This window comes from Chiroxiphia lanceolata, chromosome 16, assembly GCF_009829145.1.
Source record: "Chiroxiphia lanceolata isolate bChiLan1 chromosome 16, bChiLan1.pri, whole genome shotgun sequence".
Taxonomy (NCBI): Eukaryota; Metazoa; Chordata; class Aves; order Passeriformes; family Pipridae; genus Chiroxiphia; species Chiroxiphia lanceolata.
In genome coordinates, this window is record NC_045652.1 from 6,235,433 (window position 1) to 6,256,808 (window position 21,376).

A 21,376-nucleotide genomic window follows, 5' to 3' on the forward strand; every position below is an offset into this window, starting at 1 on the left:
TTTATACTTCCTAGGGGCTAAGAAATGCCATTTGAGTGCAACACACTGGGAGTATGGGGAAAAAAAAATTTATATGCAAGTTTCTTTGTCATTGTTTCATGGGGGATCTAAACCATCACCCTGTCATTCCCTTGTGCTGACTGTCGAGAGGCTCATGATGTGTCTGGAGTGGGAAGCCTGAGCTCGGAGCAGATGGCAAACACAGACCTCAGAGCACAGACATCATGCAGAGAGAGAAAACAGGAGAATTGTTTCCAATTCTGCTTTGTCTGAAATGGTTTTGATACATCAACTTGGCTAAACAATTACACGGTTACAAAATTCTCACTTTTCTAGAAAATAAAACCAAACCCAGTCCAGTACCTGCCCTCAGTAATGTGTGGGTTCCTCCCACCACAGTTCCTGATGTTTCAGTTCAGGTCTGATTTCTTAAGTTTTTCATGAGAAGGATTTCTACATACTGGGCATCTCAGCATTCTGGAACTACGTGAGGTACCTGCAGGAAAACTAAGATTTCCTGGAAAGCATATTTAAATTATTTTCTATCCAAATAGAAAAATAACAACTTCAATATGACTGCTAATTTTTCATGGAAAAGATCAGTCTTTATTGTATTGCTTTCACATCTGTACATAGGAACACGAGCTTAAACAATCTGCCAAGTATTCTGTGTTAGATAATGAATCCATCTGACTTATATAAAATTCACTCTCTGATCTATTTCAAAACTCACAATTTAAATAAAACATCTTCCTAGCACAGTTCTTGCCGTTATACTCCCTGAACAGAACCCCCCTGCAGTCACTCCTGCATATTATCCCCTGAGAAAGCACTGCCTTTGAACTACTGGCTGGTAGAGTTTTCAATGTGTGATTGTAAAACCCTCTTAAGCTATATGTAGAGCGTGTCCACTTGGGTGACATGGTATTTATTCAAAAGTTTATCAAATCTGAGTAACATCTTGATTTTCTGTTATAATGGAACGTAGTTTATCTTATTTTTCATACAGTCCATCCCAGAATTACCCATGGAAGCCCAGCATGGTGCATGAGTCACTGCAGTTAGTGCACCCTCAAGAGGCAAAGACCTTGAAGAGAAGTCACAACTGACAAGGTCTGATGGCAACTCTTCTTGTTGTTCTCTTGTCCTTATTTCCATCTCCACATTTCAGAGCACAGTTTCTTTCCAGGACTTGATCCATTATCCTGGTCATAATCCATGTTAGGTGTTTAATGAATCTGTTTAAAAGAAAACACATAAAAACAGAGTAACCTTCCAAAGCTAAAATGAACAGAATAGTCACTGTGTATGTGAGATACAGCAACATGTCCTTGACTTATTAAAAAAAAACCAAACTTAAAAATCAAACCCTTTTGTGACCATGGGTAATAATTGTTTGAGCAGTAAAGGCCTGAACAACCTTTCGTAGAAATTAATGTCACAGTTCCCGTTAATGTCAGAGCACACGAGTCCTTAGTGGATTTTTAACAGAGGCATGAAGATATCAGTGTGAGGGCTATGAGAGGTATGAGAGTAAGTTGTGAACCACAGCCCATCGTGCCAACTAGCAAGGGATGTTTTCAGGACAGTACAACAGCTGTGACATACAGTGGGGTAACCTATTTTATGCCAGGTTTGATATCATCAGACCTATTCATTAAAACTGATTTTTGAACTGGTTACTCTCTCTTAACAAGATACTGTTCATTAGTGTTGTTATTTTTTGAGTCATTGTGTTAACCATGTATTGCCTACATTTGATGTAGCTCTGATTTTGGTCACTTTCTTAATTTAGAGTCATGTTGTTCAAACCACTTTGGACCCACGGGTAAGTAGCTACAGAATTAAGTAAAGTTTTGGGTCAACTTCTTGGTCTTAGTGGCAAGAATAAATTATTGTTATATTGCTTTATCCCAGTTCAACCAATTTGCCTTGCCTAGGTCAAAGTATCCAACTGCTGTGAGATGATTTTTTTACTACCACCAGAGGTAAACACAAGAGCTGTGGATTATGACGTTGGTGGGCATAGTGACTGCATCCATTTGGTGCTGTGATCTTACAGATCACTAACTACTACAGTGTAGAATGGTGCAGCTCTGAGAGGGGATGACTGTGTGAGGATGAATCTGTGTTGAGGATGAGCTGAGGTACAGAAGGCCAAGAGCAGGTCCCCTGGCTGCCTGCAGCTCATCTGGGCTGTGTGGAGCAAGCCTCTGGAAGGACAGCTCTTCCCTCCTTCCCTTTCTGGGTGTGAATGAAGAATGAACTATGATGATCACACGTTCTGCATGAGCTTGGACAGACAGAGGAATACTGCCATTACAAGGGTGTTAAAGGAAGCTGAAAGCAAACAGGCTGACACAGTATTGGGGGAAAGGTTCTTCTGTGGATTGAAAGCAGATTAAAAGATTGGAAGGAAAGAATAAGCCTTGGTAGGAAAGAACTCAGCAGCAGAGTACACCAGGGACCAATTTTTATTTATCACCATTACTGACTCAGAGAAAAGAATTAATAAAGGAATCTTCCAGACTGCAGAAAACAAGCTCTTTCAGGTATTCAGAGACTGAATAGGAAGCAAATCCAGAAGGATTTCATGACATTGAGCAGGCAAAAGGTGTCGGGTTTGGAAAACATTTGCTGAAGGGCTGGGCAGCAATGTGTCCTGTAACATCCCACATCCTACCACTGTGGATTCTGGGAAGCACAAAGAGAACAGCCTGCAGATTTTGGTGTCCCAGAGAGCATCTCCTGCCCCTGTCTGAGGTGGAACACAGAGTTAGGGGATCGTGGTCTGACTCATCACATTTCACATGTTCCTGTGTGCCAGTTACTGCAGATGCTGGGTCAGAAACATAAAGCTCTTGTGTCCAGAGAGGTATTTCTGTCCAATGTCTGTCAGCTACAGCACCTGCTAACAGCAAACATCAGCTCAAAATCCTGTCTCTTAAGCTAAGGTTACAAAAAGGGGAAACAGCAGCTCTACCAGGTAACTCATTTCATGTTTATTTGATTGCTTTCCAAGTGGAACTAAAAACTGGTCTAGAGCAGACAGTTCAGGGAGAGATTGTTAGTATTCTGCACTGTAGATCAAATTCTAGACTGACTTAAAAATAGCACAGCAAAATGTATGGGGCTTCCAAAGCAAAGTATAAAGCCATCTAATGGAAGTTTCAAGTACTGCTGTAGGGCCGCTAGTCCAAGACTGTAATTTGTTGTGGCAGATATTAAATGGGGTGTGAAGTATACAATTGACCAGGGTATTCAATCTTGCCTTTCTCATTTTCTGATTAAAAGGCTGTCCCTCAAATTTCATGTGAACCTATTTTTAACAGAAAATTTCAAAAATTTCAAAAACCAATGGAAAATTATAAGGTGGAAAATACTTTTAACATCTCAGAACCACAGTCTTCCAATAGCCAACATACCTGCAAGCATTTAACAGTATGGCTGTAGTAGCATAACTTCAGCTTTAGAAGAAACTCAGTCATGATATTTTTGTTAATTCTGCCCGTGAGGTTATTGTTCCTCACAATTCAGCCTGGACCAAAGGACACACAGTGACTTTATTTTACATCCTGTCTGCTTTCTGTTTTCTGACTTTCTGCAGGAGTGTGTTTCAGATCTCATGGCCTCTTTGGGCTCTGCTGCCTGACTGAGCCTTTGGTCTATTTTTCCTGGCCCTTCAAAGAATATATTTGAACTTCAAAGAGTATATAACTGAACTAGAGTTTTACCCAGCAATCATATCATTCAGTGCACGTCATCATTTTCCATTAAACCATTACTTTCCATATATGGCTGCTATTAGTCTTTGCCCTTTTTATCACATATATTAGAAACATGTTTGTGTCTTCAGAGAGCACCACTGAAATTATTCACTATTTTTTTCCGAGAGTATGGCCAAAGTACTAAAACTCATCTGGGAAAAGACAGACAGTGTGATAATTTCTCCAAAGAAATGGAAAGATTTAGCAGCTTGTGCATACTATTTAATCCCTTTTGACAGTTGCACTCCTTATAAACTAGAATCATCAAATATCATAGAGTTGGATTGGCCAAGTATACACACTAAATGTCTCTAAACAAATTATTCTTTTCTTCTATTTTAGGATTGTTAGTTATTAGCTGAACTAAAGTGGCACTTTGTCCTTCCTCCAGAGGAAACAAACATGAAGAATTAAATTGGATTCATTTCTTAATTCCTTTGACAGCTTAGAACTGGTAATTGGCTATTGCCACCTATTGAAGCAAGTTGATTACAGTAAGCTTCATTTTTATAGGAAAGAACTGGAGATTTTTTTTAAATTATTCTTTAAAATTACTTGTGACTGAGGCTTTTAACACATGATTAACACAGGCCTGAACTATTTCTATCCAAAACTGAATGTCTCCCTATTTTCTATGCCTTGTTTTAATTCACATTATTAACAGCAGCTTTTGGAAAGCTTTTTGAAAAATCTGCCTACTCTCTTTGCATTATATAAATAAATGCATTTGGTAGAAAATCACTCAGGACTGCCCATGGTTGTGGTTAATGAGTCTGTATGGACAGTTAAACAGAACCATGTTTTTGTCTTCCTTCCATCTAGGATGAAATTCCTATTAAGTACAAAATTCTCTTTAAAGCAGAGTTATCAGGTGAGTTTTAACACTGAACTTCTATTAATTTTAATAACATCTAAGAACTCAAACCACATTTTTTAATTGCTCTTAAGCCTCTTGTTACTATAATTTATAAAATAGCCAACTGATCTGTATCATGGAGTCAACAAGCCACCTTGGAGGTTTCTACAAAGAGAGAAAAAAACATAGTGAAAAATGGTAAGGTAAAATAAGTAACAGATTGCTGTTCTCACTATTTTTAATATTTAAAGTCTGAAAAGGAAGAAGTCAGGAAGGGGATTCTGATGCATTTATGTGATTCATTTATCATGCTAGTGATAACATTCTTCTGATCTGCCCTTTACAGGACATCTCTGTTTCAGAGAGACAAACAGAGGCACAGGTGAGTCAAGCTCACAGAAGACACCAGTGGCAGACACAGCAAGTAGTCCAGTGTGGTTATTTCCCTCTTTGCTGGGCTATGTTCCCATAGACACTGAGCCTGCAGTTCTAATTGGCACTGTATTGATGAGCTGGTGAGTAAAGCTATTTCTTTGATTCAGAATTTAGATGTTGAGATTCAGTAGAAGTGCTGAGTCATAAGTTTTTCAGTGCTGGGTTCTGCTCACTGAAGATATTCATCATATTTCACCTTATGAAAAAATACAGGTAATGATATATAATACTGTAATAACAGTATATTAATCAGTATTTCCTATTCAGTTTTGATTATTGATTACTTTTGCTTATTTTCTTTCTGATTAGAGTACTTTGTGATGAGTCACATCTGATTTTATGAAAGTATAGAACAGTCATGTGACTTTAGTCCAGGGGACTTCGAATATAATAAAGAACCTGGCACACTCACTCTAAAACAGTAGATGACACAAACAAGCTCAATCCTGTTCAGTTTACACATATTAATTTCTCCATTTGAATAGCCAGGAAACTTCTTTCAGCTGCTTTAGTTAGCTGTCTGCCTTCAATCTCTGCCACCAATTATGCTCAGAAACTTGGACATGATTTTGCTCCTACTGAGTTTATTCAAGTGAGGGTTTTGCTGCAGAGAGAACAGAGCTTTTCTCCACATGTTCTTTTAATTTTACATCTAAATCAGCCTTTCCACATATTGCAGAATCACCTCTTGGGATTTCCCCCCTTTGTTTCCCTGTCACACATGCCACTCACCTCCAGGCTTTCTAAAGGCACGGAGGATGCTGCAAGGATTCAGCAGAGGCTAATCTTAGCTCTTTGGTTGCTCTCAGAAACCACTGGTGAGTCACATGAGGAACACTCCTATTTAATGCAAAGAGGATTCCTATGTGTTTTTCATCACTGCTGGCAAAACTCAGACAAATTCCTCCTGCAGTGTCTCCTGAATCCTCAGCACTTCGGGGAGCGAGGCAACAGTGCGGGCGGGGAGCCCTCCCAGGCTGTGGAGAGCACAGATTAACACTCATACCGACCTCGGGTCACTGCAGGCTAGGCACCAAAGGAATTTAAATCTTCCCTTTCAGGGCCTTACTGCTGCTCCCAAAGCAGAAAACATAAATTTGGAGGGCCCCAAATTAGGGCCCTCCTCTACCACCTTGCTAAGGGACTGGTGAGGAGGAATGGCACAGAACAGTGAAGAAATCTGTAACCAGGGTATTAACACAAATTCCTTTTCATGGTGACATGCTGAGTGTTTGCCTGGTAGCTAAATAATTATGCAATTTGTGGCTTGGCTGCTGCGTCTCTAAATATAGTTAAATATATAAATATATGAAATACAGTAATAGCATACTTTTTGCTGCCTAAAACTGACCCAACTTTAGGATTTGTGATTTGATCTCAGTGGAAACCACCATCTAACAGGACAGCTTCCAAATTAAGGATCAAGGCTGGAGTTGGTACCTGTGCAGGCAGAGCTCCACTAGCTCACAGGATATAGACTGAGACTTATTCTGAGTTTTATGAGACCTCTGCATTTTGATTTCTGCATATGGAGATGATAGGGTTTTACAGTCCAAATATCAGAAGTTTTCAGATCTGCTTATCTTATTAATATGAAGGAAAATGCTAAAGCCCATTTATCTGCACTGAACAGAATTGTTCTCAGGCCCTATAATCCATCAAACTATATGTTCATACAACAGGAAAAATCCACTGAGAAAAATTATGTCTGCTGCTCTCCTTAGGTCTTCCTGAAAACTGATGCAACTCACCATGACAAATTTTAGTCAGAAAAACAGTGATTTTTAAAAGTATTTTTAATCCCTTAAATGAAATTTAACCCATTAAATGGCATTGGAGTAATAAGAGTTAGGGGAAAAGTATTTTGCGGGAGTAAATGGATAAGGATTTTTACACCAAACATTTTGCTTAGATTTCCATTAGCTTTTAGGAATTTCCTTCCTGTAATACAGAGCATGTATGTTATTTGCCCAGCTGAAAAAGGAGACAGCCACAAAAGCAGCCATCAGTGTTTCGTGGGGAGGTTTTTCTGCTCCAAACCTTCCACTCTAGCAGAAGTGATTCTAATCCAGTTGCTTGGGATGAACCACCAAATGTTGGCATGTTTCATTTTCAGTGACTCTATGCTGTGGGATTTCTCCAGTAGCAACAAAATCTGTTCACTCCCTCCTTATGTTCCCACGTGCCTTTGACCAAGTGCTGTTCAGCTGTGTTTGTGCAACCAATGTTACTCCAACACCAGTTTTTCTTCTAAACTACTGACCAAAATCAGCTACTATTTCTTTATATGAAATCTGAATAGAAATATTTAGGAGATAATTTTACCTATATGAAAGACAGAACGATAGGAAAGGTTTGTTTGGGGTTTTTTTTTCTAAATTAGAAGACTTTAAAATAGCCTGATGTTAACTGGTATTTGTACAGTGTGTTTTCCGAGGTTATGCTTGAAATCTTATAACTAAATTTTCTATTTTCATCATTTCAAACGAGGGGGGAGGTATCCTGAATTGGTTTTCAAATTTACAGACAGTATTTTGCTAAAAAATCCACTGGCAGATTCGCTAACACGTTTAAATTTAAACTCTGAATGTTTTCATTAACATACATTTGGCACAGAAAGTCCTAGCCAGAAACAGTGATTTTCTTCCCAAATGCATCTTACTATTTTAAAATGCTAATTCCTCACATTTCCAGAGTTTTAGAATCACTCAGAACTACAAGAATTGATAAGCAAACCCTCGCTACAATTAAAATGGAAGAACGGTGAGCTGGTATTTGTCATGATCCAACAGAGTGGTTTGAAAGGGCAGCTGACTAAGATGTATTTCTAGCTCGAGGATGGTCTCTGAGTTGTACTAAATATTAGCCGGGATGCTCATTTAGATTCAGAGCTGCTTGCAGGACGGGATGAGCAGAGTTGCTGCCCAGCTGTACAGGCAGCACAGCTGCGGTGTTTCGATGAGCCCTCGGGGGAAGGAAGGGACGCTGTCCCGCCGCCCCCCCGGGCGCTGCCGGGCGGGGGGAGCCCCGGGGGCGGCCCCGGCCCCGTGCCCGCAGTGCCGGGAGCTGCGCTGGAGCGTGTCCCGGCGCCGTGCCCGCCCGGAGCGCCCCGCGGGCCTGCCCAGGACGAGCCCCAGGAAATTACTTACTTCCCTGGCGCGGTCTCCGCGGGCCTGCCCGGTGGCGGCGGGTCCCGGCTGCCCCTCTGGCCCCTGCACCGGGAGGGAAGGGTGTCATTCGGAAGGGAAGATGCTGCGCAGGAGGAGCCGGGACGCAGCGAGGGCATCCCGGGGCCGTGGCGGCCCCCGAGCTACGGCCATGCCGGGACGCCCGGCCCCGGGCCAGGCGGCGGCACCGCTCGGTCGCTTCGGAGCGCCCCGGGGCGTCACTCCAAGTACCCGTCAAAGACATCCAGCTCGCTGTCCGTCTCGTAGAGCACGGAACCAGGGTCGGAGAGCATCCCCAGATCCACCAGAGCCTGGTCCATATCCTCGGGCAGGAAGACGATGCCTACATTGAGGACGTGTACTCCATCAGGAAGGCATAGTACAGGATCAGCACGTTGACAAAGAACAAGCCCACGTAATATAGGGCAGCACCAGCAGCGCATGGAAGCCCAGGACTCCACCGAATCCAGACGTGCCGAGACCGCGGCGGGCATGCAGCCGTGGGGGCTGCGGGGGCAGCGGGCACCGACCCCCCGGCCCGCTGGGGGGCGGCGGCAGCGGCGGGGCAGGGCTGCACGACCGCAGCCCCGGCAGCGAAGGGCAGAACCCCCGAGGAGCCGGATCCAGACCCTGGGAAGAGGCGAACCCTCTCAGTGGCGCGGAGCGGCCGGCTCGGTCCCTTCCGTCCCCGGAGGACGAGGGGCCCCGGCGGCCAGCGCGGGTTCAGCGGCGCTGCCGCAGCCCCGCCACTGGCAGGAGGCTCCTCAGCGGCATCTCCAGCGCGGCTTCTGCAGTCCCGCCGCGGCTTCCTCCTCCTCCTCCCGCCCGCAAACTTCGCGGCAGGAGCCCGCAGGCGCGCTGGGAGCACCTGCCGCCGGCTGCGGGCCCGGCCTGCGCGGCTGGACCGTGCTGCCCGCCCCGCTCCCCCCCGCCGCCTCACCCGCTGCCGGGCACTGCCGGGGTGGGGATGGTACCGGTACCGGCAGCCGGGTCCCGCTGCGGCTGCCCGAGGGCTGGAGGGTACAGGAGGCGGCTGGCGGTGCCCGACCCTCGCCTTGCCCAGCCCTGCAGCGCCCCGCAGGTTTGCGCTGTTCCTCTGCCCCTGGAAGTTGTTCCCTGTCCCCTCCTGGCGCAGCGCTGCGGGCGCGGGCCCCTCTCGGCTGCGGTGCTGGTGTTTCATTGCTGACCGAGGCTATGCCTCTATCAAAATATCACCGAAGCATGATGTTAAACTCGGTGCAATTTTAACCTGGATCCCAAACTCTTCAGCTTTTACTTAATTTATTCTCTGGTAAAAGCAAAAAAAAAAAAAAAAAAAAAAAAGAAATCCCAAACTAGGTCACGACAGTCACTAATAGTCCTGTTCTCTTCATCTTCTTTAATTTTAGCGATCAAAAGTAAAAGTGAATCCCCTTATAGGAAGAACCTCAGCAAGGGGAATGTCAGCCAGCTGAATTTTGCTGCTGTGTCTCGCAGCACAGAAACCCTGACCCCACACAGCTGCTCTCTTTAGGTTATGGAAGGTGAACACGGAATGTCAGGAACAATTTTCATAAGAAAAACACTGCCAGCAGGTCGGGGAGATGATCCTGCCTTCTACTTGCCCTGGTGAGGACAACAGCTGGAGTGTTGTTTCCAGTTCTGGGCATCAGGACAAGAGAGACAAGGAGCTCCTGGAGTGTGTCTAGCAGAGGGTGACAAAGATGATGAGGGGATGGAGCTTGTCTGACGAGGACAAGCTGAGGGAGTTGAGCTGTTCAGCCTCGAGAAGAGACGACGAGAGAGGACCTCGTCAATGTCTATCGGTATCTGAATGGACGTGTCAGAGGATGGACCGGGCTCTGCTCGGGGGTGCCCAGCAAGGGACAAGACGGCAACGGGCAAGAACTGCTGCTCAGGAAGCTCCACCTGAACATGAGAAAGAACTTCTTCCCTGTGCAGTGACAGAGAACTGGAAACAGATTGCCCAGAGAGGGTGTGGAGTCTCCTCAGTGGAGACATCCCAGAACGTCTGGACACAATCCTGTACCGTGTGCGCTGGGATGACCCTGCTGAGACCAGATGACCCGTGTGGTCCTTCCAGCCTGCCCCATCCCACTACTCGTGACACCTGCTCCCGAGGCCCAGCCCTCAGTGCCCACAGCGCTCCCTGTAGGGGCGGCCCCGGCCCGCGCGGTGCCGCCGGGACTCGCAGTCGGGGGCGGGGCCGGGCCGCATTCCCGGCGTGCCCCGCCCGAGCCTGTGCGCCGTGCGCGCCGTGTGCCGCCGCCGAGGCTCCGCCGCTGCCCGCCCGCCCCCTCCGGGGGCCATGAGCGCGTAGGGCCGCCGGGGCCGCGCTCACCGCCAGCATGTTCGGCCGCTCCCGCAGCTGGGTGGGCGGCGGGCACGGCAAGTGCCGCCCGCAGCATCCACTCCTTGGACCACCTCAAGTGAGAGCGCGGGGCCGGGCGCGGGCTCGGGGTGCGGGGCCGGGGGTGCGGGCGGCGCTCCGGGGCTGTCGGGGGTCTCCGACCGCGGGGCTGCTCGGGCGGGTTTTGCCGCCCTCTCCCGAGGGGAAGGGCGCTGAGCGGTCCCGGTGGCGGAGCAGCCGCTGCGGGCCGGTGTCTGCCCCGCGGAAATCGGCCTGTCCGACCCGGAGTGTCCTCGGGGCGGACGCAGCTCGTGGTGTGATGTCATGTCACACTCACTCTTTGATTTTTTTAATAATTGCCACGGACTCTTCGGCGGAGTGGAGTGCGAGGGGTGATAACTGCGGGAAATGTCGCACTCCTCTTGGGGGAGAACTTTGTTCGCTGGTAGTGGGGAGGTGGAAGCGAGGGGAGCCTTTCCCAGTGTAAGCAGGACAGAGCCGGAGGTGTGCGGGTTGTCGGTGTGAGCAGCGAGTCACGGCACGTCCAGGGCATGTGCCCTGGATTGCGGGGCTCGGCAGCTGCTTGAGAACTGTAGCGGTGGTCCCTGGAGCCCCATATAAATCCCTGTGTTACTGCTGTCTGCAGAAAATGGAATAGTTTTTTTTTTCTTTCCTAGCTCTGCCACTGGAGAGGTGGCAGGATGGCAAGGGACAAAAAAAACTTAATTTCTCTGCTCCATTTTAAGTGTTGTGCTGTCGTGAGAAAAATTAGATCCTCCGTGATAACTACTTTGTACTGAAAAAGAAAAGGAGGTCATTAAGAGAGGAAGCGTTATCTAAATGAAATCACTGGGAATATGTAGCTCATTGAAAAAAAATGAGTGAGAGTTGTCAATGATAAGTGATATTACAAGGAGGACATGAATGGGGTCTGTCAGTAACGAGCAGGATACGCTGTGCAAGATTTGGATCTTGCAGTTGCCTTATTGAGATGATTTATGGATTCTGGTTCTTGTCTCTAAACTGGAAAAATGTTCAAAATGAGCAAGACTAACTGAAATGCATTACTTTTTACCGAAGACAGGGAAATCAAATGCATGAATACAAAACTGATGAGGTAGTAGCATTGCAGAAGTAATTTTGCACGGTAGGTCAGACTAGTAAGTCAACATGATCTAACACTGCAGGAAAAAAGGGAGAAGTCATGCTCAGATATAAACATAGGAATGTTCTATTTAACATATGAGGTAACATGATTAGGTACTCAGTGCTAGTGGAGCTTTAGAACTGCCTGGCTTTGATATTACACTTGAAGATAGAGCAAGAATGCTGATACAGGTTGAATTTTGAAGAAACTGAACTTTAAGTTTAGAAAAAAACATAGGCTGGTGAGAAGGAGACTTAAGAAGAAAATGTGTCCATATGCTCTCTCAGAGCCACAGAGAATACAAAAACAACACACTGTTTGATTTGCAGCAAAAATTGGGCTGGAAGTGTTGTGGCTTGTGCTTGACTTCTTATCTGAGAATTGAAGAATGTAGTTCTCTGTTAAAATACTGGCTTTGGTCTGTTTGCTTTTTTGCATATGACTTCTTTAATTATGAATCCAAAATGGTAATATGGAAAGGACAGGCAAGACCTGTGGTCTGTTTAGACTGTGTATATTTTAAGTGTTTGTTTAGCCAGGCTGCATGAATTTCAACAGCAAAGGTAGTGGTAAGGTGAAATTTAGGGCTTTTCTGAGGTAGCAGCTGAAGTGGGTGAGGTAACAGAAGAGAAAAGGGCAGAGAGTCTTCTTTTTGGGTCATGAAAGAAAGTTGGTCTAGATAAGATCCCTTGATAAGCTGTCTGCATTCTCATCTTTTCAACCCCATGTCAAGGAGTTGAGTATAACACCCCAACCTTGCTATCACAGATAAGCTCAGCCTGTAAAAGATGTCTTATGCTGTGTTACAGGAATGAAATCTGTCCAGGTCAGCCTAATGGGAATGGTTTTATTTTGAAACTGGCATAAAGTAGAGTTTGGTCTAAACTGTAAATGTTTAGTGATACCAAGAGAGTCACTGCTTTTTGTCAGTAAATGTTGGATCTTTCCCATCAGCTTTAATGCAGTTTGTTTTGAAGCTTGCTTTTGAAATTTTACTCTTCAGTCTTTCTGCAAACATGCCATAGAATGGATTGGTTAAAGGAAAATTGTGAAGCTGCTTGTATTAAGTGTTTTATACAATCCGTTGGTCTAGTGAAAACAGTTACAATTTAATTCAACTTCTGAAATGTGATCTAGAGAGGGATGAAACGGAACTATGCACTACCTGGATGCTTCTGACCATTATATTTCAGAGAACTTGGTATTTTTGTGCATCTTTGTTTCTAGATGCAATTTTTCACCCTACTTTTCTAAGGTATTTTACATAGCCCTGTTATTACCTTTAAGTACATTCCCCATTGTTGCTTCTGCACTTGGTATTTTAATTGCATAGTGATTGCACAACAGGTTTTGTGCCATTAAAGTTGGGTGCTGAACATTTCCCATGCCTTGGTCAGAAGCAGTGTCCATAAAGGTGTGTGCTTGAAGTCTCTTTTCACGGGTGATTCATTTCCTGAGGTCCTGTCTGTGCTATGTGTTGGGTTTCCTCTCTGAGAACAATATGTGATTACATAGTTACAGCAGAGTGAAAAGACAAGCATGTTATGCTTAAATCTGGGGTTTAAAAATTTGACTGCTTGACTTCTAAACTCTTACCTGTTTTAGTGTATTTTTGTAAGTAATAAGTAGGAAAGTCATTAGTACACACTGTATGTATTCATGAGTTTTTATGTTACCCCTTTGAGCATGGTTTCTTACGAGAAAAATGTTCAGAAATTTGTTTGTTTTCTTAAGTTGCTGGCAGCATCTCCCACTGATCTTGGTTGTATTGAGTACTTTAACACTTCTTGTGTGATGGGTTTTTGTTTATTTGAACCCAGTCTTCAGATATAGGGATAACAAAGGCCTCCTCTGAGGGATTTTGTGTTTTGGAGCACGAACTTGACCCCTCTGTAATCAGAATTTAGAGAGGCTTTAAGGATTTGTCTAAATATAAAAATACTGGGTTTGTGTGATACTTTGTTGCCATTGTATGTTATTTTATTTGAGTGGAAAGAGAAAGAAATCTGTGCATGCTTTCTCATTCCTTTTCAAGTAAATAGATAAAGGAATAACTTGAAAGTGAAGCCCAGGTTTCCTCTAAGTGCATCAGTGCCTTAACAAATTAAGGAACTTTGCAGTAATGCTTTTATTAAGTAAATAAATTTGGAGATAATGTGTTCCTTACTATTAAATGTTTCTTCCTTTTTGCATCTGTAGTGCTCTGTATTCCATAGGCTTCCCAGGTGAGGTAATAGCATGTAATTCTTCCCACTGCATCCCGTTCCCAGAGTTCTACTGCTGGAGTAAACTTTATTTCCAAGCTTGTATGATGTGACTGATTAAAGAGAAATATGTGTTCACAGATGCAGTCATTTATATGTGACTTCAAATAAACAGTCTAAAATATGTGAAGTAATGTGGTGTATAATTACTCTCTTTAACTCTGTCAGGAAAAGTACTTATTGTCCAGGGTCTGTGGAATGAACTGATCTAATTGCCATCTCTGCTCCATTAACTGCTGCAAGCTCAGAGCAGGGACTTAGTTTGTGCTCTGTCTTTTGATTCACTGTCCTGATAATACACATAGTGCCACGATGGGAAGGTTTTGTGGGACTCCTGTTCCATGTGCTCTTTTAGAAACTCTGGGAATTCTCATATATGGGCAGACTTAAGCTCTCACGTGTTCACTGTGAGCCATCACACTGTCAGTTGCCACAGAAGGAATCTTGAACCGTGATCCTTGGATTAGTGGAAGAGGATTTGAAGGTGCTCTCTGGCTGACTATTTAGTGACTGTTATGGTACTGCACGTGACCAACCAATTATGACTGTAGGAGGTAGCTGTGAATCAACTTTTCCTGAAGTGGTTTCAGTCTGAGCAATTTCTGTTCTGAATTTGAAAATGAGTATTGATTTATGAGGGGGAAAAAAACCACCATCAAGAGGGAGAGATTTTTTTTTTCTTTACTTATTTTTTTACTTATATTTTTTTATTTATGAAAAACCAATTTTTTCCCCCCTCTCCTGCCTCATCTTCTCGTTTTCCTCTTCTTTCCTTTGCTGTCTGGTGGTCTATGTAGTATGATAATGGCTTTGGTAATGTGATATAGGCTTTGTCACACTGCTGATTTTGGGGATGAGGGAAGGTAATGTGGTGCATCAAGTTTGCTAAAGCTGTGGAATTCTGAGAGCTGTTTGCCTCTGGGTGTCCTTGTGCTGTACTCAACACAGTAAAATGTTGTGTGATGATTAAGTAATATCAAGATCAGCAAGCACACAGTGTTTACCATCACAACACAGAGCATTTTACTTCTCTGAAACAGTCCCTGCTCCCTGCATGGCTTGTGGGGATGGACTGTGTCTTCCAGGAGGTCCTGTGAAGCTCTGCCCAACTCAGTGGCAGCTCAACTCTTTGAGGAAGGTTCCCCAAACAAAATTTGGCAAATTTTAAGTAAACTGTAAATATGGTCAAAATTACCCCCCCCTCCTTTTTTTTTGTGGGACAGAAAGAATGATGATATAACAAGTTATTGTTGGGGAGGGAAAAAGCGCTTAACCTTGATGAGTAAAATTCTCAGACTTAGAATACAAACCTTTCAGATTTTATTTAGCTTCCTGTCACCTGTGTGATACAGACATATCCTTTTTTTAAACTCTTGCCCTTTGTCATGGTAAAGTCAGAATTTGCCTCCTTTCCAATCAGTATATCTATGCTCGAGGGGCCAGAGACCTAGTGATGAAGCTTTGCCAAGATGAATGAATATTCTTTGACAGTCCTGATATTAAACATCAAATTGATGTGACTCTGTAAAGGATCTCTACTGGCAAGAGAAGGGATCTGATTTCTCCAGTTAGATCTGTATGTGCCTCTTTCCACAATTACACTTTCCTATACCAGCTACTGCATACTTACCTGCTTCTTCTATTTCTCCTTCTTCCTACTCATCACTCCTGTGACTTCAACATATTCCAGAGAAATTCACGTAAGAAGCACTGTGGGACAAGTGTTACACAATTTCTAGTCCCACTTTAACATATGCATAAACACTCATAACTGGCTAGTTATGGATTTGTTTCCTTTGTCACTCACATATTCTATTTAACACTTGCTTTTCTTTCTGCATCAGTATTAAAAGGATTTTAAAACTGTACAATGATTAGACATAGTGTGTGCATATCTGTGGGTCTACATTAAGTTACAGTTACTAAAGACAAAGTGTCAGGACAGCATATTACTTGTACTTATTTTTTCTTTTAGGTACATGTATCATATTTTGACTAAAAACACAACAGTAACAGATCACAACCGAAACCTGCTGGTGGAGACAATTCGTTCCATAACCGAGATCCTCATCTGGGGGGACCAGAATGACAGCTCAGTGTTTGAGTGAGTACTTGGAGCAGTTTGGACTCTGCTTCTGTTTTTAAAGAATGCTTAGAGTTGTACAGAGTTCTAGCTCAAAAAGTTAACTCTTCCAAGACTGTATATCCTGAATGTGTGTAGAAAACCCTGTCCTGTAGCAGGATCATATTCATATCATACAAGAATTTGTTTATTTTAAAATATGTTCAAAGTCCAGAGTTGCTTTCGTGTACTGGTTTTGTTTGACTCTCCATTCTTTTGATATAAATACAAACTAACTGATTTTAGTGCCCAGATTTACTTAATACATCTATTAATATCATATTGCTTCAATTTGTTCACTTCAGTTTACCTAAGATATCACAAATAAATGTCTTATTCTAGCTATGATATTTAGAGGTTTAGTCAGGTGTTGTTTTAAGCCTTATAAAATAGGGTGATAGAAAAATGAAGTTCAAAACAGATACAGTTGCAAGTCTGACAGTATTTAGTGTCTTTGCTTCAAAACACTTGCTCTTTTACAAAGGCAATTTGTAATTGAGATAAGAAAAGCTGAAGTGTTTGGTGGTTTTCATTACCTATCTAGGGAGTGGTTGGTTTTCTTGTTACAAGATTATTTCAGCATGAATTGGTTATGATGTGGACCAAGAAAATTATTCTGATTAGTCATATCTATACTGTAATTCTGTCACATTCCTCACTGTCTTCTCTACTTGGGAGAATTTTAGGAATGAGGAGTTTTTTCTGAAAGCAATTTTCATAGATGTGTATTTGTGATATCCTGGTAGGAAAGAGTCCACGTTGTTCTCTTACACTGCATTTCTGGTTTAAAAACACTGCAAGTGTTCACTTCTGTTTGAATTGTATAATAAACCATGAAATGCCTATCTGGGTGTGGGAAAAAATAATTAAAGTGGATCAAAAATAAGGTCTGCAGTGTTGAAAAGAAAAAGTGCGTTAGCTTAAAAGGGGCATGTGAACAAAATGTAACCTTCATTTAGAGGCCTTCCCCTTCCAAATTATGATTGTAAGGCAGGGAAGCTGCCTGATAAGCTGAGTATACTAAAATACAGTAAAAAAGGCCCTGATTTCAAATTCGAAATTCTTCAAATTTGCATAATTTGAATTTTTAAGCCGCCTTGTTTAATGCTTAAAGTTTTTGAAAGATATTCTTTTATTATACAGATGTAACTTCGCAAAATAATTCTTTCATCAGAAAAGCAAAACATGCTGTTTGTTAAACTTGCCTTGAATCATCCCTGACCCTGGCCAAATTATATCATGATGTTCCTTTACTTACAGCATGTGACTTAATGACATCTCTCTTTTATTTCAGCTTTTTCTTGGAGAAGAATATGTTTGTTTTCTTCTTGAACATCTTGCGCCAGAAGTCTGGTCGTTACGTGTGTGTGCAGCTGCTGCAGACTCTCAACATCCTTTTTGAGAACATCAGTCATGAAACATCACTGTGTAAGGGCACAACTTCTAAACTGTTTAGAATTAAGTGGCCAAGATTTGATTGCATCCCCTTTCATTCAATGAAATTTAGTATTAGTAGCCCTTTGCAGAACTATATGCATTACTAACAATATTTTTAATTGAACGTTACCAACATAGAGTGTAAATTGACTCCAAAATCCCTTTTAATGTGAATTTTCAGTAGTACAGGAGTAGTTGTTTGGTACTGCTGAAGCACTCAGCGTATTTCAAGGGGTTCTTTAAGTCAGCTGTGATCTGAAATGTTCACTTGCTGCTGCAGATCGTGTGGTGGAGCTGTGCTGTATAATTTGTACTGGCACTGTTCTGACATCACTGGTGCTGGCATTCAACCATGGGCATTTGCTTCAAGGTTTTTGGAAAAATATGAAGAGGATGGAGAATTAATAGTTAGTTTCATGTACTCCACAACTGTCACGAAGAGAAAGTTGTATTCAAGCCTTGGAGAGTTAGGATTTGGGGAGGAAAAGAGAGTTGTTACTGCAGAGCCTACATGAATGGAGGAAGGTGAAGTATATTCTCAGTTGTCTTGTTCTTAGGAGCAAAGACCTTTGTAGGGTACAAACAAAACAACAATTCCTTTACATTACTGCTTGAAGCCATCACATGAGTTTTTTGGCTAAAAATTGGTATCTTCAAGCATCAGGTAGTTTGTTGCTATCTGGTATCTTAAATACAGCCTGTTACCATAATGATCTTTTTCTGTTAACCTATCTCTTATTTTTCAGATTACCTGCTCTCTAATAACTATGTAAATTCTATTATTGTTCACAAATTTGACTTTTCTGATGAGGAGATCATGGCATATTACATATCGTTTTTGAAAACTCTTTCCCTGAAGCTCAACAATCATACTGTACATTTCTTTTATAACGAGGTAAGTGAAGAAAGTTGCAGTATAATGATAAATGGGCTTGAATTAGAAATTGATGGCAGTGTGGCACATACTCTATTTAGTCTCTTGTCTCATAATGTCTTGCCCTTATTTTTATAATGATAATACCAGTGATTTGAGGATTCATTTGTGGGGATCTCTGCAGAAGCATGGTAAAGAAGATCTTTGTCCTCATACAACTATAAAAAAAATAAAAATCTGGAAGTTAGTGTTATATTGAACCATTTCAAGAGTTCTGAATTTTACTGCCCTGAGAATTCCACTTGTTTATGCTTTGTTTTCTTGTGCTTTTGTAAGCAGGGTCTTTTCTATTGCATCACTTGGTTCTAAGATGTTTAGTCAAAGTCCAAAAAGCCTGAGTAATCAAAGGGCAAAGTTGAAATCGTTTTTTCCTTGCTCCACTCTGCTTTTTGCCAGAAGAGGGCACAAAAGCACTGAGTATGTGCTCAGTTATCGTGGGAAGCTCTGATGCTTAAAGCAGTTTGTTTTAATGCAGAGCTACAAATGCAGCTGACTGTGCATTGTAAACTCACATTACTTAAGTAGAAGGTAAAAATACCATATTAATCCACAGAAAACATTTTTCATACAGAATCCCAACAAATATCCTGTACATGTTTAATGAATAAATGCTTTCTCTCCCCTTGTTACAGCACACTAATGACTTCGCTTTGTACACTGAAGCTATTAAATTTTTTAACCACCCCGAAAGCATGGTCAGGATTGCTGTTAGGACTATAACTTTAAATGTCTACAAAGGTATGCTTTTTATATATTAAAAAGGGCATGTGTACAAATCTTGTTTGATTGTAGTTTAATTTTCAGTTATTTACATTTGAGGGGTTTCTGTTTTATGAGATTGAGAAGCTTAGCATTTTGACATGCTTCAGATACACCTTTTGACTTTTATGAAACATTATCCCAAACCTACAGTATGTGCTTATAAATGGCATTATTTCCTCACCAGTGAAACTTGTTAAAAAACCCCAAGCTATCAGGCATACACAAGGAACTTCAGCTTCCCTTCCAACAGAGATCAGAATGTGACTGTATTTAAAAAGTAAACAAACAGAAAACAACCCCAAAACCAAAGTGTTTTAAGAATGCAAACAACTTTTTTCTGATGAAATTGAGCTTTGTAGTGTATGAAGGAGTAACCTACATCCCTTCCTTTTGGATTTGAAGTGCATTAGAATCTGACTGTAGAACTCCTGGGTGCTGCAGTCACCCCAGTCTTAAGAAGAGCCAGACTATTCCCAGAGGTGCTCAATGAAGGCCAGGAGGACAGTTGCAAATTCCTGTGCTGGGCATTCCAGTGGGACATAAGGAAAAAACCTGAAACTTCACTGTTAAGCACTGCAGCAGGTTTTCCAGAGAAAATGAGGCATCCATATTGTTTGAGATCTTGAAAACTCAACAAGGCCCTTAGCAACCTGGTTGAAGTTAGAGCCTCTTTGAGAATGGGTTTAGACTAGACAATGTCCAAAAGTCACTTCCCCCAAGTTTTTCTTGGGGTATATAAAGTTTTTAATTAGCTGAAAATATCACAGTGATCTCTGTAGAAAAATGGTTGTTTATTCAAAACCTCTACCTCTGAAATCAGCATGCTGTAGGGTAGTATTATGCAATATGTTCATGTGGGGCTTCTTGTTCTTTAATGCATTTTAAGTTAAATTAGGTGTTGAATTTACACAACTTTCTGTCATTTAAATAATGGTTTGATGACAGTCTTTACAGAAGAGTGTAAGATCTTTTTTAAAGCAATGAGCAATTTGCTTTGCAAATGACTGGGTAGTTTGCATAGCAGGGTCTTCAGGGTATTGGCTGCAAGGGACAAAATATTTTTCTTTTGTATGTTGAGAAATAGGTACTTGGTCTTCTACTTCAAGGAATTGTAAATGCAAATGTGAGCTCACAAAAAGAGAAAATTATAGGCTTCATATCCTATTTGTGATATAGTTATGTACCTAAGTATTTTTATGGAAAAAATGTCTAGAATTTTCATTGAATGTTGTTGTAGTGATATAAAGGTTAGAGTTGCAAAAGCACAGCTCAGATGTTCAGGTTTGATAATTCTCAGACTATCCATTTGCATATATTCTGCTCTAACACCTACCCTGTATCCTTTAGTTTAGATGCTTTGTGCTTTAGCTTTTTTAACCCTTTTAGAGGATGTCACTATCCCAGTTCCTAATCCTGTTAACTGTTGTCTGTTTCTTTTGCCCTTCCTTCACTGATGATTCCTGTGTTCCTTAATGCAGTGTCATGTAAGTCTAACTAGCTTGACTCTCAGCATTACTGCTTTATTCTTGTGCTTTTTTCTCTTCTTTTTAATAAATAATGTGCTAAAAGAACCTCTCTGAATTCCACTAGATTTGTTTATCTTCAGACATAAGTAAATATATCAATATTAGGCTCATTCAAGCCAGCTAAGAACTGATATGACGTTTGTATAGATTCCATTTCACGCATAAGATCGTGTCAGGTATATTCTCATGTGGAAAGCCAGCATGTCGTCAAAATTCAGAAGATACTTTGTTGTTTTTCTTAAAGAACAATAAAAAATACTGGCAACTCATGATTCTTTTTAATGATTTCAGTGGACAACCAGCCTATGCTGCATTACATTCGAGATAAAACTGCAGTTCCTTATTTCTCCAACCTCGTCTGGTTTATTGGCAGCCACGTGATAGAACTGGATAACTGTGTGCAGACTGATGAAGAGTAAGCTTTTACAAATGCTGGGTATTGAATGGAAATGCTTTTCCCAGATGCTAAAGCTCTCCTTATTTTGTCTGTAGTAGTCCAGTTTTTGAATATGTTCCCTTGTAGACAGTTCAGGCTTTTCATTCTTCAAAGCTTTTAGTGATTCTGTAAGTTAACAGCTGGTGCTGTGTGCCCAATCTGTGCTAATATCC

General features: G+C 42.1%; 2 protein-coding genes across 2 annotated transcripts in view; one reads left to right on the top strand and one right to left on the bottom strand.

Annotated features, from left to right (window-relative positions):
• Nucleotides 1-580: 580 nt before the first annotated feature.
• DEXI (Dexi homolog) lies at nt 581-8,774 on the bottom strand. The gene is given in 6 exon segments (XM_032703712.1): nt 581-1,238; nt 8,208-8,352; nt 8,443-8,583; nt 8,586-8,645; nt 8,648-8,674; nt 8,677-8,774. Coding segments are annotated over 4 exon segments (270 nt in total). The 5' UTR covers nt 8,720-8,774; the 3' UTR covers nt 581-1,238; nt 8,208-8,352; nt 8,443.
• A 1,799-nt stretch (nt 8,775-10,573) lies between these two features.
• The window catches only part of CLEC16A (C-type lectin domain containing 16A), a 63,474-nt gene continuing 52,671 nt past the window's right edge, over nt 10,574-21,376 (top strand). The window contains 8 exon segments of the mRNA XM_032703711.1: nt 10,574-10,618; nt 10,620-10,654; nt 15,962-16,090; nt 17,403-17,536; nt 18,292-18,440; nt 19,112-19,217; nt 20,720-20,725; nt 21,059-21,182. Of these exon segments, the coding sequence (XP_032559602.1) occupies nt 10,574-10,618; nt 10,620-10,654; nt 15,962-16,090; nt 17,403-17,536; nt 18,292-18,440; nt 19,112-19,217; nt 20,720-20,725; nt 21,059-21,182 (728 nt within the window).